This window comes from Polyodon spathula, chromosome 2 (genome assembly GCF_017654505.1).
Source record: "Polyodon spathula isolate WHYD16114869_AA chromosome 2, ASM1765450v1, whole genome shotgun sequence".
Taxonomy (NCBI): domain Eukaryota; kingdom Metazoa; phylum Chordata; class Actinopteri; order Acipenseriformes; family Polyodontidae; genus Polyodon; species Polyodon spathula.
Window position 1 is genome coordinate 42,940,051 of NC_054535.1, and position 17,830 is coordinate 42,957,880.

General features: G+C 37.3%; 1 protein-coding gene across 7 annotated transcripts in view; it reads left to right on the forward strand.

Moving 5' to 3' along the window:
• Positions 1-17,830, forward strand: part of LOC121296784 (lipopolysaccharide-responsive and beige-like anchor protein) — a 295,937-nt gene that overhangs the window by 180,962 nt on the left and 97,145 nt on the right. For all 7 annotated transcript variants that reach the window (XM_041222596.1, XM_041222620.1, XM_041222603.1 and 4 more), the window contains 4 exons: positions 5,609-5,726; positions 9,315-9,417; positions 16,011-16,126; positions 16,538-16,650. In XM_041222596.1, coding sequence (XP_041078530.1) covers positions 5,609-5,726; positions 9,315-9,417; positions 16,011-16,126; positions 16,538-16,650 — 450 coding nt within the window. The remainder of the gene's footprint in view (positions 1-5,608; positions 5,727-9,314; positions 9,418-16,010; positions 16,127-16,537; positions 16,651-17,830) is intronic.

Sequence of the window (17,830 nt, forward strand, 5' to 3'; positions counted from 1 at the left end):
GTTAAATGTCAACAAAACTTGAAAAGAAAATGTACAAAGTGAAATTTACTGGTTGCATAAGTATTCAGCCCCTTAAGTCAGTACTTGGTAGAAGCACCTTTTACAGGTCATTTTACAGTCATTTTGGATAGGTCTCTACTAGCTTTGCGCAATAGGATTTTTGCCCATTTTTCACTAATGTCTGATTAGTTTATTGGGGATCGTAGATGGACTGGAATCTTCAAGTCTTGACAGAAATTTTCGACTAGATTCAAGTCAGGACTTTGACTCAGCCACTCAAGAACATTAATTCTCTTCTTGTTCAACCACTCCAGTGTGGCTTTTGCTTTGTGTTTCGGGTCATTGTCCTGCTGAAATGTGAATTTCCTCCCCAGTTTCAGAGTTTTGGCTGACTTAAACAGGTTTTCCTCAAGGATCCGCCTGTACTGTGCACCATCCATTCTCCCCTCTGTCCTGACAAGCTTCCCAGTGCCTGCTGAAGAGAAGCATCACCATAACATGATGCTGCCACCACCATGCTTGACCTTTGGGATGGTGTTGGCTGGGTGATGTGCAGTGTTGGGCTTGCTTCCAGATGTAACGCTTGGAATTTAGACGAAAAGTTCAATTTTTTTTTTGTCTTGTCTGACCACGAAACCTTTTTTCCCACATGTCTGCAGTATCATACTGTACTGTAAATACAGTATAATCGTAAATCTTGAAAAACTACTCACTTCTAAATCTTTTGTAGTCATTTTTGTATTACTTTAGTATAAATACATGTTAATTTGGATTCATATGTTGTTTTTTTCTGACTTTATGTGAACGAAAAGACACACATTTGCCTGTTTTCCCATTGGAAATAGTGATATTTTGAAATATCACTGTCCTGGTCACAAAAGCAAAGTTTGTGGGGAATAATAGCCATTTTCTATACTTTTGAGGCATAAGCAATTAGGAAATAACACTTACTACCCAGGAACAAAAAATAAATAAAATTGTTACACGGTGTTATCTATAACATGACTGACTTGCAAAATAGACAGTGTGTTGTTCACTATTATAATGAGTGATCATTGAAACCAGTGTTCCTATAGCGTAACATGCCCTGTACTGTTTTATTCCTAAAAAAATGTGATGCTGATTTTTATTACTGTTATGTAGCGGTTATTTTAAAAACGTTATTAGTATAGATTTGCCTATGAGCAACTAAGAACACCCTATGCAAAGGATGATATTCTGCATCAAGCGGTGCCTGTATGGCAGCTCAGCACCTGCTTGCATGCTGCCTTGTTTCACTCTCTGCAAACCACTGGTGCATTCACTCATTCATTAACCCGCTATCATTCAAGGCCCATGAGTTCAAACCCCAGTACAATCAGAAGTGGCAGCAATTTAGCAAGTATCTGGTCTCAGATCTGCAAAGCAAAAGTGTTGATTACCTTGGAGCCAGGGAAGTGATGTAAGATACTCATGTCTGATGTCTCTGTCTCTCTCTCTCTCTCTCTCTCTCTCTCTCTCTCTCTCTCTCTCTCTCTCTCTCTCTCTCTCTCTCTCTCTCTCTCTCTCTCTCTCTCTCTATATATATATATATATATATATATATATATATATATATATATATATATATATATATATATATATATACCTAATTTCTGGTGGTGGTCATTACTGGAGTAGTGAGGTAATCGGTGACTTTTTTTTCTTTCTTTTATTGCCCAGCAAGCATGACTCAAACCTGCCTTGGAGATACTTTGCTCTTTGGGTGAGCAGATCAGTCTCCATTTGTAATCTTGTGCATTGATCCACCTCTCTGTGTAGTACCAAATCCTAAAAAAATAGAAATTTTCTACTTGCTAGCTGTTAGTCCTGGGATTGACAGTTTTATCAAATTGTGTTGTGACTTTGTGATGTAGTCAAATGGACAGTGGCCATATAATACAGTAAAACATACCAAACACAAAAAGCATATCAACCATGATGATTTTTTTTTTTTTTTATAATTGTCAACCCAGTCAATCTAACTATGGGGCCACAAAATGCGAAATATTGGTTAAATGTCAGACACCAGTATAGGCTTTTCCCTGCTGTGAATTCTTTACACGTCAGGATCTCTGAGGTGCATCAGTCCAGTACAAATATTATATTACAAAATAAGAATTTCAGACTGTCATAAATCTGTCCTGAGCGAAGCACCGCCAAATAAAATAGTCCTTCCCGTCAAGAGTGACATCAATTTGCCAGTCAGTGCTTCATGTATCAAAGAGCGTTCTTCTGGGAGCCTCTGAAAATATCAATATCGTTGGTTAATATAAATTAAATACATTTTTGAAGCTGGACTAAAGGTTGACACCTGAAAAATTGCATTACTTTGCAGAATAGAAATCTCTGTCTTCTAGTGAAATTCCAGGTCAAGAGGCCAAGTCATTTTCACAATCTTCAATGGAACCAGTGAAATATGAACTTCATTGTCAGCCAAGCTCAAAGCGATAAGATAAAATGAGTTGATATATCATTTGCTGGGAGTTTATTATCCCCATCAGTGATTGGAAGGAAAAACATGAGGTTCATTTCCTTTCTTTTTTCATGCCATTAATGCACAGTGGCTTGCAGATATGTTGAAGAGTTTAATATTTATGGATCTTTTTTTGTTAATTACTGCATTATTATCAGACAGTTGGCAGCTGTGGTTAGCAAATACATTACTTATTTAAAATACTAACATTTTATATTCTGTGTAGTTATTATTGTTAAGTATCCCTGTGAGGGGAGCTCATTTATCTGTTATCCACTGCCGGCACAGCTATTTCAACTGTTAGCATCTCAAAACATTTCAGATACCAACTTCATATGTTCAGTCTTATGAAAACCTCTTGGGCAAAATTTAACAGTGCACTTCATTTTGATATGTAACATAAGATGGTTACCATATTGAGGTATTTTTGGTTTCTGGGTGATAAAAAGCTACACTCTCAGATACTATACTATATGCTGTGATTCTAGATCAAGTCTGATAGCAAGAGAAAAAAAATCCTTGTATGGCATTGGATTTTACAAAGCTTGCTCTGCTCACTGCCAAAACCTCATACTTCACAGATCATATGAGGTTGGCTAGGGTAACCTTAACCCGAATTGTCTTTCTATTTGGTGCACAGCTGAATTCTATGATTTTCTCAATATAGTCCAATTACTGGTGTTGTCCAGTGAAAAATAACCATTTCACTGCCACATTGTTTTAGCCCCTCTGATCACATTTTGAGATTACAGCTTTAAGTTTGATACACAGCTGTTTTCTCAGATTTTTATTTCCTCCCTAGTCAAAATCTTTTAATTACAGCTCAAATCTGAATAGTAATGCATGCATTAAACTGGATGTAAGCTTTACACTGTACTCTATTGAACGACATGTGTTAGTATATATTTCTGATTTGGTTATTTTAATATTTTTTTCTCAATTATATTTTAATTATTGTTTGTTACTACAAGTGGGGTCAATATGGACTATTGGAATTTTATATATATAACAGAAAATTGTACATACATTGTACCCATATTTAGCCTTTAAACCATTATTTTTCATGTTACTTTACTAAATTGCATGTTCCGTAATTGACACCTTGTCAATAATACAGCTGAAGTAATTTTAATGTTTTATCAAGAAGCTGTTTTCTTTGGACTGTGTTTCAGTTTCATTTGAGAATACAAGCCCAGGAGATCATGTTTCCTCTTGCGTACCGGTAGCTAAACCAACAAGACAGTGGGCACGTTTCATGCTTAAACACAGAGTCATGTAATCCACATTGGCAATTAAAGCATGATGATTTGATAGAAAAAAATGAGGCTTCTTTTTTTATTTGTGTGTAGAGCTGTGTATGGCAATATACCCATAACTGTAAAAACACTCAATGGTAGAATATGCAGTTATACTAAAGGAAATTCTTTGACACACGTTTTCACTAGAGGTTTCTTTTAGTATTACCTACCGCTACCACATCCATAATTGTCAGAAGATTTATTTCTTGTTTTACATATATAGAGAGCTAGATTTATTATAATATTTCACATTTGTTACAGCAGCGACAAAGAAAGGCGGATTGCAGAGGATTGTCTCTATCCATTGTACTGTAAGCAAGAAAATCAGACAGAATGTAAACAAACTACAATCTACATTTTTTAATTAAGAAATCACTATGGTTTCGCTTCACACAGGAATTATAACCGTATGATTAGTTGAGTGCTGGGTTGTAACATAGTATTTATTGTAGTTCTGAAAAACAGCCAATTCCTGGAAGTTAATGACTGCCTATGTTTTCTATCAAAAATACAGGGAATAAAAATCAATATGTACAAATTAATTGATTGTATTGCAAAATATAATGAAACCTAAACACATCTGTTTGCTTCCTTAAAGTGAGTGACGCTCTTTTTAAAACAGCAATTAATTTTGTGTGTATATATATATATATATATATATATATATATATATATATATATATATATATATATATATATATATATATATATATATATATATATATATATAACATGTAGACAAGACTGTGGTTGTGATGTGGTTTCCATGGCAACTTCCTCTTAGGAGGCCCATACCTCTGTCTTGGGTCCTGTCAGTGAGTATAGTGCCAGAGACCTGCAAAGTTCCATAGATGGGCAGCTTCCACCTAATCCAGATTTAATTGAACTCCAGAGGCTTTGAAGTGAAGCTGCCGAGCAGGCAGATACTATTCCAGGGAGACATGAGGGTCTATGCTCAGCTAGGCCACAGCTGCTTCCCCACTACTGTCACCTCTTTTAATGAGTACTTTAAGGAACTGTTATCATGAACCCTTGTGGCATACTTCCCTTATTTGAATATTTTTGATTAATGCTGTCTTTGGCATGGTGGCAGAGCAAGTGGTCCTCTCTGGTTGTCCCTGAACACCTTCATAATTAAGCTTTGAAATGAAAAGGCAAAAACTGAGGCAACAATGAAACAAAGTGGGTTAGGGCTAAAGATAGGATTAGTTTGAATTGTGTAGGCAAACTAAGCATCTGTGTCTGTCAAGCGGGATGACAGGCATTGTAACAAGTTACTCTGACAACCGCTTACTCCATGGAGAGATTAGGCTGAGTTCATTTGCAGGTTTTTGTTTAGCTTTAGCTGACAAAATGATACTTAACCTCTTATATAGGCAGCCTTTTGCTTTCAGAATTACTGAATATCAGATTAATGGAAGCTTTAGCACAAGGGGGAACGAAACACCTTCAATTTATCCCGTTGTACTTTTCTGCTGCTCTGCTTTATGTTCTCTCTTTACCGTATTGGTGTTTCTCATTCCCACAGAATGTGGGTGACCCTGAAGTAAAACAAAATGTAAATGTGTTATGTGAAAATTGTTTAAAAATGGAGTGATACTCCAGATGTGTGTAAATCCCGTTAGGAATATTTTAGTGCTAACTGTAAGCATGTAAGTAAGAAAAGACTAATGCATTCCTACAGATAACTTGCCTAAAAAGTGAGCAAGTATGTCATTTACCTCAATGTTTTCTGTTGATCAGCACCTTTATAGGTTCCTTTTTAATATCACATTATGCGTCTAAAATGAACAGAAATGGCCTTTTTGCCTTCTAGATTCTCACCTACACTGAAGGACTCCACGGAAAATGGCTCTTCACAGAGATTCGGGCCATCTTCTCAAGGCGCTTTTTGCTACAGAACACTGCGCTGGAAATATTCATGGCAAACAGAAGTAAGCTTTTCTTCAAGTTTAATTATGCCCAACAAAACATACAAATCAATGCAACTTGCTAATTTTATTAAATTAAGCTTTTAGCATCAGGTGGAGAGACTATACGTTGCATACTATAAATGAGTATTAACTACTACGGTGAAATTACGTAAAGAACAACAAAAATCAAAAATGTTATTTTATGTCAAGGCATCACAAAGCACTGTCCACAGAAGTTTAGGAAGCAGAGTATTTCTTTTTCCGTCAAATAGAAAAGTAAACCACTTTTTTGTTTTCCTTCTGTGAGTCATTTTATGGGTTAAGAGCAACCCTTGAGGGCATAGTATCTTAATAGTATCATTTTTTTTTTTTTTTTTTTTTTTTTGAAGAAGTGGCTTGTGACTTGATGACCCAAAGGCATTTGTAAATGCCACTGTTTGTTAACAAATTACCATCTGTGTTACTAGAAACATAACAGCCACTTTTGAAATGCTGTGAGTGATTTGTTGGAATTGATTTTCCACATTCTTAAATAAAAGCAGGTAATCTTGGGTTAATTGCAGAGCAATAGCAATTGCAGAATACAGTAGAATTGTTCTTTAAAGTAAATACTTGCTAGAATGTCTGTATTAGAAGTATAAAATGAATAAAACCAAAAAATCTATAGACTTTTTACCTTTAAAATATATCTTATTTCCCCATACCTTATTTCCCATTTTTTCCCTGTTAATATCTTCAGGTTCCTGCTGGGTGCTTTTTTTGTTAGTTTATTAATAGCATTTCAGTTCTAGCAGTTTTGCAGGTAGATATTCGCTCAAGCCATGTCCTTGAATTAACTCTTAACGGTGGAGGATCTCCTAGCTTTGTTGAAAAAAAAAAAAAGTTGTATAAACATTTTTTTTCTTTAAAATTAATGATTATTCCCTTTCAAGTATGAAATGTAACCATTACCAAATGGGTATGAACCTCATAAGACCTTAAACCTGAATAATATATAACAAAGCTGCTCAGCCGAGCCTCTGTGATGCAGTCATGCCCACCCCTGAGGGTATAAAGGATTGCATGCACAGATCTCCGTGCCATTTTTCCTTTCAGGAGACAGGAGAGCCTATTCAGATAAGTACTTGTTACTTTTTCTGTTATAAAAAGTAACCTTGTGCTTCGTGTGAAACTGACGGCTTAAGTCGCCACAACATAAGCCAGCTGACTTTGTGCTCTTTCCGCAGGCTGCAATATCTCTGGCTGGAGTTATTTGATTCTCATTTGGCTTCGGCCAAAATTACGAGACAGTTTGTCTAATTGAAGTGATTGCTTGCAATCCCTCCCACAGCATCTTGATACCGTTTTGGTGACAGCTTTCTCATTACCATTACGAGGGCTATTACAGGCTTCCCTCAGTCTTGTCTGAGAGCTTTGCCAGTAGCATGCACAGGTCGGCATCCCTGTACAGTGCTGCTCGCGGTAACTGCAGACTGGAAGACCTGTACCGTATCGGTACTGAGGTCACTGAACAGCTCCATTCCAAGTACCGTATTGTACCGAACTGGGACCGAGGCTTTGCACTGCTATCCCACTGTACCGACTCGGTGTTAGTCACTGACCCGGTACTGTCCCGGTTCTGACCTGCTACCTACCAGGGCTTACATCCCTTCTTGTCGTCAGTCTCCATTGCGAGTCCCGTAAGCTATTGCTGTGAGCATTCGAGAACCTCCACTCACTGCTGGCAGTACATCCGCATGGGGTGAAAAGTTATGGAGTGGACTACCTCTTGAAGAGTCTCCCAGTGCCTCAGAGTGGAGGTGGACCCCGAGGTGGTGAGCCTCATTTGGGAAAGGTTCAGGGAATCAGAGATATATCTCTATCCCCTCTGGCTCTCCATAATAGGAGGTGGGGACCCACTGGCGGTAGATGACTTGGCACACCAGTGTCCGAGGCAACTGTTATATGCCCTTCCACTGCTTGCCTTGCTTCTGCTGTGTCTGGAGAAAATAAGGTAGGATCGGGCCAAGCTGAGCCCTGATGCAGGTCATGAGCGGCTAGCCATGGAGACTGCCCAAGCATCATGACCTGCTCAGTCAGACACGAAGGACCTTATGGCATACCGACTCATTGACCCTGTAGCTCTGGGTCTGGGATCATTGACCTGTGTGGGACTGTCCAATAGGGTTATTGACATGTTACAAAACACCAGAGCAGCGTCCACACGTTCCCAGTATGGGTACAAGTGGAGTGTCTTTCAGATGCAGGGTCTGTCTCGTCGGTTCAACTACATGACTTGTCCCATGGCAGAAATGCTACAATTTTTTTGCAGCATTACTGTTGCTTGCTATCACCTTCGCAAAGCGAGTGAGTGAAATGCAGGCTTTCTTCTTAGCGAGAGCCTGCATCATTTTCACAGAGGCCAAGACAAGGGTTACGCTCCATACCAGTCCTGCCTTTTGCCGAAGACTAACTCAGCATTCCATGCCAAACAGTCTGGAATTAGATGCTTCCTTCCACCTCCTTCCAGTCTGACAGGGAGCTGCAGCTCTATATGCTCTGCCCAGTGCAGACCCAGGCATGCTACGTTGACAGGACAAAATGTTGGTGGTAGTCCGAACTATGGTCAAGACCTGTCTAAGCAGAGATGTCCAAATGGACAGCACACAGAGTCAGGACTGCCTATAAGATGGCCAGCTTGCCCCCTCCAGAAAGCTCACTGTCCATTCCTTCAGGGGCATGGTAACTTTATTCCAGGGTGCATCTGTCAAGGACATTTGCAGTTCAGCGGTGTGGGCTATTCACCATACATTTACTAGGTTCTACAGACAGGTTGTGGATCCTCAAAACCCTGGTTTTGGAACTACAGTGTTAAGGGTGGCTTTTCAGTCGACCCTTAGAACACAAACATAGAGGTGCGTTTCTCCCTCAATTTTTGCTGCTGCTTGGGTATACGCACCCATTAAGCAATGGTTACATTTCATACTTGAATGGAAACGTTGGTTTACTATCATAACCCTGGTTCCCTGAAATAGAAATGTAACCATTAACCTTTAAAGGTCGCTTCATTCATGATTGCAGCTGGCATGAAGGAAAAATGAAGCTGACATCTGTGCCTGCCATCCTTTATACCCTCGGGGCAGGCATGACTGCGTCACAGAGGCTTGGCTGAGCAGATTTGTTGTATCTTCTCAGGTTGTGGGTCTTGAAGAGGTTAATACCCATTCAGTAATAGTGACATTTCTATTTCAGGGAACCAGAGCTATAATAACGTTTTCACTGCACATAATTAAGTTATCTTTACCAAGAGAAGTGAACTTGGATGAATTAGGCCCAACTTTATAAAAAAAAAAAAAAAAAAAAAAAAAACAGTATCAGATTTTCTAAACTTTGTTTATTGGGTTTTACAAATGAACAAGTTAGACAATGAAAAAAACTAACTGTCATGATTATTACATTAAATATATTAATTTGGACTGTGCTTGAGCAGAGATAATAGACAATTATTTGATTTATTTAGAGGCTGAGGGCCTTGAACAGCAGCATCTGCTCTATACAGGAGCAAACTGCAACACGTGATTTTGTTTTCCAAGCTCACCTTTTTTTTTTTTCTTGTTCGTTTCGCTGCAGCTGCTGTCATGCTCAACTTTCCAGACCAGGCTACAGTAAAGAAAGTTGTTAACTGCCTACCGCGTGTTGGAGTTGGAACGAATTTTGGTTTACCACAGACCAGGTAACATAAATTGAAACTTTACTAAATGCACTTCTTATGTTAATACCACTGAGCCTTGAGCACCACCTGCCTGCTACGACCACCTCCAATGAGAGGCAGGGCTCAGCGACCTGCTTCTACGCATGCAAGGCAGGCACTCTCTCTGGTAGCTGTTTAAGAAAAAAACATATTCTCATATTCGTATAGAATAGCCAAGGGCTTAAGATGAACATGGCTGAAATGATCTGTAATCAGACAGAACAAGGGGTGAGTTTAATAACAGAATAGGAACCAGTCATACATATTTACCTTGGATCATTGAATGAGCAATAACATGAAAATATTATTTAAAACATTTTGCAAGAAACACCTTTTTTGAAGAAAGTAAATACTTTTAACTAACTCTCTTGACTACTCCTCTACTAAGCTTTTTGTAAGAGGCCGAGTAAATGCTAGTAATGATGCAAACCTATACAAAACGATGCATGCTGTACATGGCTGGTTCACTTCAGTTCAGACCTGTCTAGGCATTTACAATGTAATAAGACAGAATACTGCAGAAAATCAGATTGATTTTTGCTTCGTTTTCAGTTGTACCAGAACATTATTGATTAATTAAAATTCAACACAAGGTAACTTTTAAATTGGTGTAATTCAGTTTGAATAAAAATGTAATAGTGAAAGATACATGCTGCCTTCACCTTCACCTTTTAAGTGTGCTATTGTTTTCAGTGCTTGCATTAAAGGGGAATCCAGTATAAGTCAAAATGTCTCTACACCACTAATGACAATAACTTGAAGGTTATCTTGTTGACACTTGCACCACAGTGTCTTCCAGATTAAGCATTATCCAGTACATCTATGTTGCTCTGAATCTTGGTGAGGACTATAGCTATACTTGCAGCATTCTCAAGAACCCGAAAACACCTCATAAAATCCCCAAAGTTGTAATACTGTTTACTCAAATTTCCTCCAATTATTAAGGCTGCAGGATAATAAAGCACAGAATAATTTTTGTCCTCAGTCATTCAATGTCAGGCCCATAAATCAAAGGGTGAAACAACACTGTGTAGTGTCAGGTTTGGCCCTGCTGAACTTGTACAGCTGTGAAACTCTGAGCTTTTCACAGAGCAACAAGAATGAAGCCCGTGGCGTGTGACAATATCCAGTTGCCGGTTTGCATTTTTTTGTTGCACTTTCTCCCTCATTACAGTTTTTTTTTTTCTTCTTCTATTTAAGAATCCATTACAGGGTATGAAACTGAACAGGAAAAGAGTTAAGAAAAGAGTTAGGAGCACGACCAAAACTTCAGAAAGATTCTAATGACTGTAATCTTGTACTCTGACAGTGATTAATACCTTAATTTGCTATTGTTTTAATTGGATTGCCAGTAATTTGTTTTAGGGCCTTCATACATCATTCCCCTGGAGCTAGAGTTTACATATGGAGCTGTGAGACAGAGATGCCCTGTTCACACCATTTAGAGGTTTAGCTATTTTTATATTTAGTTCAATTTTAAAGTCTTTTCCCGCACAAAAACAAATAAGTAAATGGTGAGAACCAAAAAGAAATTGTGATAATAGTTAACGTACCAACTCATGCTTTATGTACCAGACCAGAGGTTTGGTTTCCTTTCAAACTCCATTATAATAGATCGATGCAGAACCCAGAATATAGAAGGCATCCAGCAGCAGGCACACACTGCAGTGCTCTAGATTAGTGGCAATAGCCAGCTATGTATAATCAAGCAATAAAAAAAAAAAAAGAATCAATATCTAATCTTGAGATTAAAAAAAAAAAAAATGTATTTAATTCATACAATTACTGCATCCATCAAATTTAAGTTTGTTTTATTACTGTTGTTATCGTCATCATCATCATCATCCAAAAACAACCCAGCATAAAAATCCTGTTTTACTATTTGTGGATTCTGGATCCCATTTGTTGGTCCCTGTTTATAGTTTTATTTTTATTTTAGTGCTAGGACAAATATCAGACTATTCGAACAAATATTATTTTACATGTGTTTGGATACAAAAATTAGATGTTCGTATTTGCTACAAATGACAAAAATACCTTGCACTTATTTATTTACTGTCTAATCTTTCAGATCTATCATATAGCAATAAAAATAAGTATAGTATATATATATATATATATATATATATATATATATATATATATATATATATATATATATATAAATAAAAACACAGAATCAATACAGCAGCTCTTGAGCCTCTATTTAAAAGTTTTAGACAGCAAAAAGTAAACAAACCAGATTATGCACGTACACTCATAGTGATCTTTTTGGAAAGCCATTGTACTGCTTTAGAGCTAGTCAGAATCTCATAGGACAAAAAAAAAGGCAAGCACGTCATTCTGAAATGCCCCGCTTAAACAGTTGCCAACTTCCTGAAATGTTGTGTAATGACTTTGTGTGTGTGTGTGTGTGTGTGTGTGTGTATATATATATATATATATATATATATATATATATATATATATATATATATATATATATATACACACACACAGTGCCTTGCAAAAGTATTCAGACCCCTGACCAATTCTGTCGTATTACCGAATTACAAATGGTACATTGAAATTTCGTTCTGTTTGATATTTTATTTTAAAATACTTAAACTCAAACTCAATTATTATAAGGTGACATTGGTTTTATGTTGGGAAATATTTTTAAGAAAAATAAAAAACTTGCATAAGTATTCAACCCCCACACATTAATATTTGGTAGAGCCACCTTTCACTACAATAACAGCTTTAAGTCTTTTGGGGTAAGTATGTACCAGCTTTGCACGCAGTGTTGGAGTGATTTTGGCCCATTCTTCTTGGCAGATTTGCTCCAGGTTGTTCAGGTTGGTTGGACGACGCTTGTGGACCGCAATTTTCAAATAGTGCCACAGATTCTCAATGGGATTGAGATTAGGACTTTCACTGGGCCACTGTAGGACATTCACCTTTTTGTTCTTGAGCCACTCCTATGTTGCTTTGGCCTTGTGCTTGGGATCATTGTCCTACTGAAAGGTGAATTTGCTCCCAAGGTTCAGTTTTTTAGCGGACTGAAGCAGATTCTCTTGCAGTATTTTCCTGTATTTTGCTCCATCCATTCTTCCTTCAATTGTAACAAGATGCCCAGTCCCTGCTGATGAGAAGCATCCCCACAGCATGATGCTGCCACCACCATACTTCACTGTAGGGATGGTGTGTCTTGAGGCATGGGCAGTGTTAGGTTTGCACCACACATAGCGCTTTGAGTTTTGGCCAAAAAGCTCTATCTTGGTCTCATCTGACCACAAAACCTTTTCCCACATTGCAGCTGGGTCACTCTCATGCTTTCTGGCAAACTCCAGACGTGCTTTCAGATGGTACTTTTTGAGTAATGGCGTCTTTCCTGCCACCCTCCCATAGAGTTCAGTGTTATGCATAGCTCTTGATATGGTTGACTGGTGCACCATTACTCCACTCCCAGCCACTGAACTCTGTAGCTCCTTCAAAGTGATTGTTGGCCTCTCTGTGGCTTCTCTCACAAGTCTCCTTGTTTGAGCGCTGAGTTTTGAGGGACTGCCTTTTCTTGGCAGTGCCTGGGTGGTGTGATGCTGCTTCCACTTCCTGATTATTGATCCAACTGTGCTCATTGGGATATCCAGACACTTGGATATTATTTTGTACCCTTTCCCTAATCTATGCATTTGTATTACTTTATCTCTAACTTCTGTAGAATGCTCTTTGGTCTTCATTTTCCTTCAGATTCACAGCCTTACCAATGATCCTTCAACAGTGGGGTTTTTATCCAGAAAATGTGACAGGAACTTTAATGGTTCACAGGTGGAGGCCAATGGTAAGGTAATTGTGTCCTCGTTAGGGCAATTTCTTTCATCGGTGCAAACTGGGAGCTTCTACAGCACAGGGGTTGAATACTTATGCAAGCAATATATTTCAGTTTTTTATTTTTCTTAAAAATATTTCCCAACATAAAACCAATGTCACCTTACAATAATTGAGTTTGAGTTTAAGTGTTTTAAAATAAAATATCAAACAGAACGAAATTTCAGTGTACCGTTTGTAATTCATTAATATGAGAGAATTGGTCAGGGGTCTGAATACTTTTGCAAGGCACTGTGTGTGTGTGTGTGTGTGTATATATATAAAATCAAGGCTCAAAGATAACATATATTTGGTAGCATTTTGCTATCCAAAACTCTTAATTTGCTACTAGTTTTTTTTTTTTTTTATGCAGTAGCATTTTTCTGATACCTTACGCCGCAGTATATGACCGAACTTGAGTGAATACATGCATGATTACTGGTATTAGGATTTTTTTAACACATACACTATCAGTATGTTTCATAAAGCAGGAAACGATTGATAATAGAGCTTCCTGATTCGTAGATGAGTGAGATTTGTACCGCCCCATGCAGATACAAGACTGGGTATTTTTAAATCCCATCTCAAAACATATTTTTATATACAGTAGACTCCTGTTTATCCATGTTTTGATAATCCATGCGGTTTAATACAGTACATTATCAAAATGAATTAGTGCAAAATTTATCTGATATATGCAGGAGCGGGTGTTCACACACCTTATTAGTACAAAAATCAGCCTATCTGTGTGGAAGTGGACTGCCATCAATTCAATTAAATTGAGTACAGTATATATAGTGGAAGCCAATGGATGGTACTGCATTGCAGTTACTGAAACCAGTGACAATCAAGCAGAAAGCAGACTTAATCAATCAGTCAATCATTATTTTATATTGCACCTTTCATAGTGGACCACCATAATACATGAAATACAGTAAAAACTAATAAAAAATGCATAATACATTAAATACTGTAGAAAGTGCATAAAACATGATAGTAGCATAATATATGAAATAGTACATTAAAACAGTGGAAAATACTTGACTCTGTTGGCAGTGTGAATATGAAGAGCAGTTACAATAATTAGAGAGCAAGATTCGTGACTTTATTAAACCAGCTGTCTCTGCCTCTGAACAGTGCTGATTATGTACAGTATATGTTTTGACCGTTGTTGGGACATTATATTTTATTTGTATTAGTGCATTTGTTTGAGTTTTCAATTAATAGCACAGGGATTTCCCAAATAGTAAACCCAATTTCGGCTAATGTTTTTCACTAATTCGGACTCTAGTGCATTGAGATCTGTCCACTAAATCACTATAGGAACAACAATTAAAAAAAAAAAACACACACACACACACACACACACACACACACACACACACAAGTGCTCTGGCTTTTCTGTTCCGTACCACATCATGGATTGTTATGTGTTACCTGTTTGACAATAAGAGCAAAAATCCTTACACTATCAGTGCACTAGAGCAGACTTTTTTTGAAAAGAGCTTTAAAACAGACTTTAAAGTTATAAGCTTAAAAAGTTGTTGGATGTTAGTGAAAAGAAAACTGACAGGTATGTTATTTGAACAACATGTTGCCTCCCTAATTATTAATGTAACAAGCACTACTCTAATGATAATAATAATAATTTTTTACTTGATTTTTTTACAATTTTAATCTCCATACAATTCTCTGAAATCATCCCCACACTTTCCAGACCCTGGGTACTCATCTACAACAGGAACTGGCCAGTTATTTATTTTAGTTTTTACTTATTACTTATCCCACAAACACTATAATATATTCTGTGTGCATCTCTGTTGTGTTTTTGTGTAGATTAATTACCATGATCTACTCCAGAAAAAAAAAAGATGAATGTAGAAGTAGACATCAGTTTGTTTGTTTTTTTATGCGTGAATCATACCTGCAATTGTATTCCCCTCCCACCCACCCCACATAGCTTTACTGTCCCACACATCATTTGCCATTTTTAGAAATGTTTGCGCAAATTCTGGCAAGGGGAAAAATCAGTGCAAGGCAAAGCACATAGTGAGGATAATTTCTAATATTTATCCTTCAAATGTAATTGATGGCGGACACTGATGTTGATTTCTTGCCTTCAAATTCATGTGCAGCAATGTCCATTCGAATATTTAGATAGTTTCTCCACACTAAAGAAAATAATAGTTACTGCGTACTGCTTTTTTCACGTTGCACTGCTAAAAGCTACTCTCGATCAACCAATGAGCACTGACGCAAAGCGAACTGGGCCAAGATTTGTGACGCACGCCAAAATTAAATCTTATCAGAATAAAAAAAGCAGAAGCAGAATGCAAGCAGTGTGAACTGCGCTGAATGGAAGCTGGATAGCGGCACAGATTAAGATAAAGAGAAGAGTTAATGGGGGGCTACTGGGGGGTGCTTTGGCCGCATTTGAGAAACGTTATGCTAGTGGACTGCGTAAGAGCGGACGGAAAGCATGCAAGTTGGATGAAAATCAGATAAAATGTGTCCCAGTACCCAGTACCGGCATCAAAAGAAGACCCAGTACAGAGTACTGACAGAATTTCACCTCTGATTTCCCTGCTTGGTATTTACTTGAGACAAATGTATACTTAATTGGAATGCTAACATGTAAAAGATAACCAAACTGCTATTGAATAATAATTAACAAAAAAAAAAAAAATATTGAAAACCTGGCATTTAGTTTTATAATTATCCTTTTCCAGGCGTATCAGTTTGGCTAGCCCTAAACAACTCTACAAGGCTTCTAACATGACCCAGCGCTGGCAACGCAGAGAGATCTCAAACTTTGAATACCTCATCTTCCTCAACACAATTTCTGGTAAGAGAGACTAAGAAGTGTTTTCAGCTCAAAAGAACAGTGTTTTCAGCTCAAGAATATACGTTTAATGTATTTCCACCCGAGGCTGTCTGAAGATTATCAGTGTCACACATCCTTTACATTTAAAAAAATGAATGCTGTCAAAGCAGCCGACAGTTGTTATATTTCTTGCATAATCCTAGGCAACTTGCCTTTGATGTTTTGATTTGAAGTTTCTTTATGAAGTCTTTGCTGGTGGATAAAAGTATGAAATTCTTTTGCTATTACTTTATCAATGTGATTACTAAAGGTATCGGATAATATGCACATGCAGTAGTTCAGAGCCAAACTCTTGCTTAATTAAGTTGGCTGACATGTTACCTTCTTTTCTTTTCATTGTTCTTTTTTTTGTGTGTTTTGTTATGTTGCTAGGACGGACTTTCAACGACTTAAATCAGTACCCCGTGTTTCCTTGGGTTATCACCAACTATGATTCAGAAGAGCTGGATTTGACGCTGCCCAGTAATTTCAGAGATTTGTCCAAGGTATTTTGCATGATTGACAAGCCCGTGGTATTGATAACCATCTTCCGAGTTAAATTCCCGATCCACTCACACTTTGTTTTCATTTTGCAGTTTACAGCATCAGCTGTCAGGCATTTCACTGACGAGTCTTGAGTTCAGGTCCAGCCCTTGTAAAGGGAACAGTGAGTCATAGGAAATGAAGAAGTCTCTGAAATCAAGTGATATGAGAGCTATGTGGGACCCATGTGGAGTTGCTTAAATTGTAGTCCCCAGTGAACTTGGGTAAACAAAAAACAGCTCAAATTGGAGTTAAAAGCAAAATGGCAGAGCAGCATTGTGTAGGCTGATATTAAGTCCAAGTTTTAAATTATTTTATTGCTTTAATGGGAAAAAAAAGAAACCAGTAGAGTGTATTATATATTTACTGCAGTTTATTGCTCTATGATGGTGCTGTTCTCTTATAGAGATAGCTCTGTGGAGAAAATGTTTATCAGTATAAGTAATTAAGTTTATTTGTGGTATGGTTGTGGAAAGCAGTATTTTGTATACCTTAGTGGATAAATAAAATGCCTCTCCTGTTCAGGATTAATGTTAATCCTGGAATCCAGGTTTGTGCTGCTAACAGGTTGAAATTGTGATTACTCATGCTGTACTTCACATGGTCAACCGTTAGTCTGATCCTTACTGTGGTCTGCAGAGTGAGACTTAACCCTGAATATTTCATCAACTGGTTGCCTTAAGGCAGAAGGTTATCTGGCTAAATCCTGTTTACAAATATCCTGCTAAATCATGTTTACAAATATCCTTTTGTGTAAACATTAAAAAAAAAAAAAAAAAAAAAAAATATAGTAGCTGGGTGGAAATGGTTTTCTAAGAAATAGGCATGGCTTAAGAATCAAAATGAAAGTAAAACATATATATTTGTGTTTTTTGGTTTTTTTTATATATATATAGTCTGATTGTCACACTTGTGGTGAGCTTGATGAAATCCCTGAAATTCACAAATATTCTCCAAACCTTTGTCATAGACTCTTAGCCTACAATAAACCTTTCAGATGTTTTTTTGGTTTAATCCGATACACCTTTAATATTGTGCAAATATTTAACCTTTACATTAATGTAGTCTGAAATTGCCTTCTATATGTGTGCTCTGGTTTGATAAATTACATGTATTACTTTATTTTTAATTATGGCCGTGCTT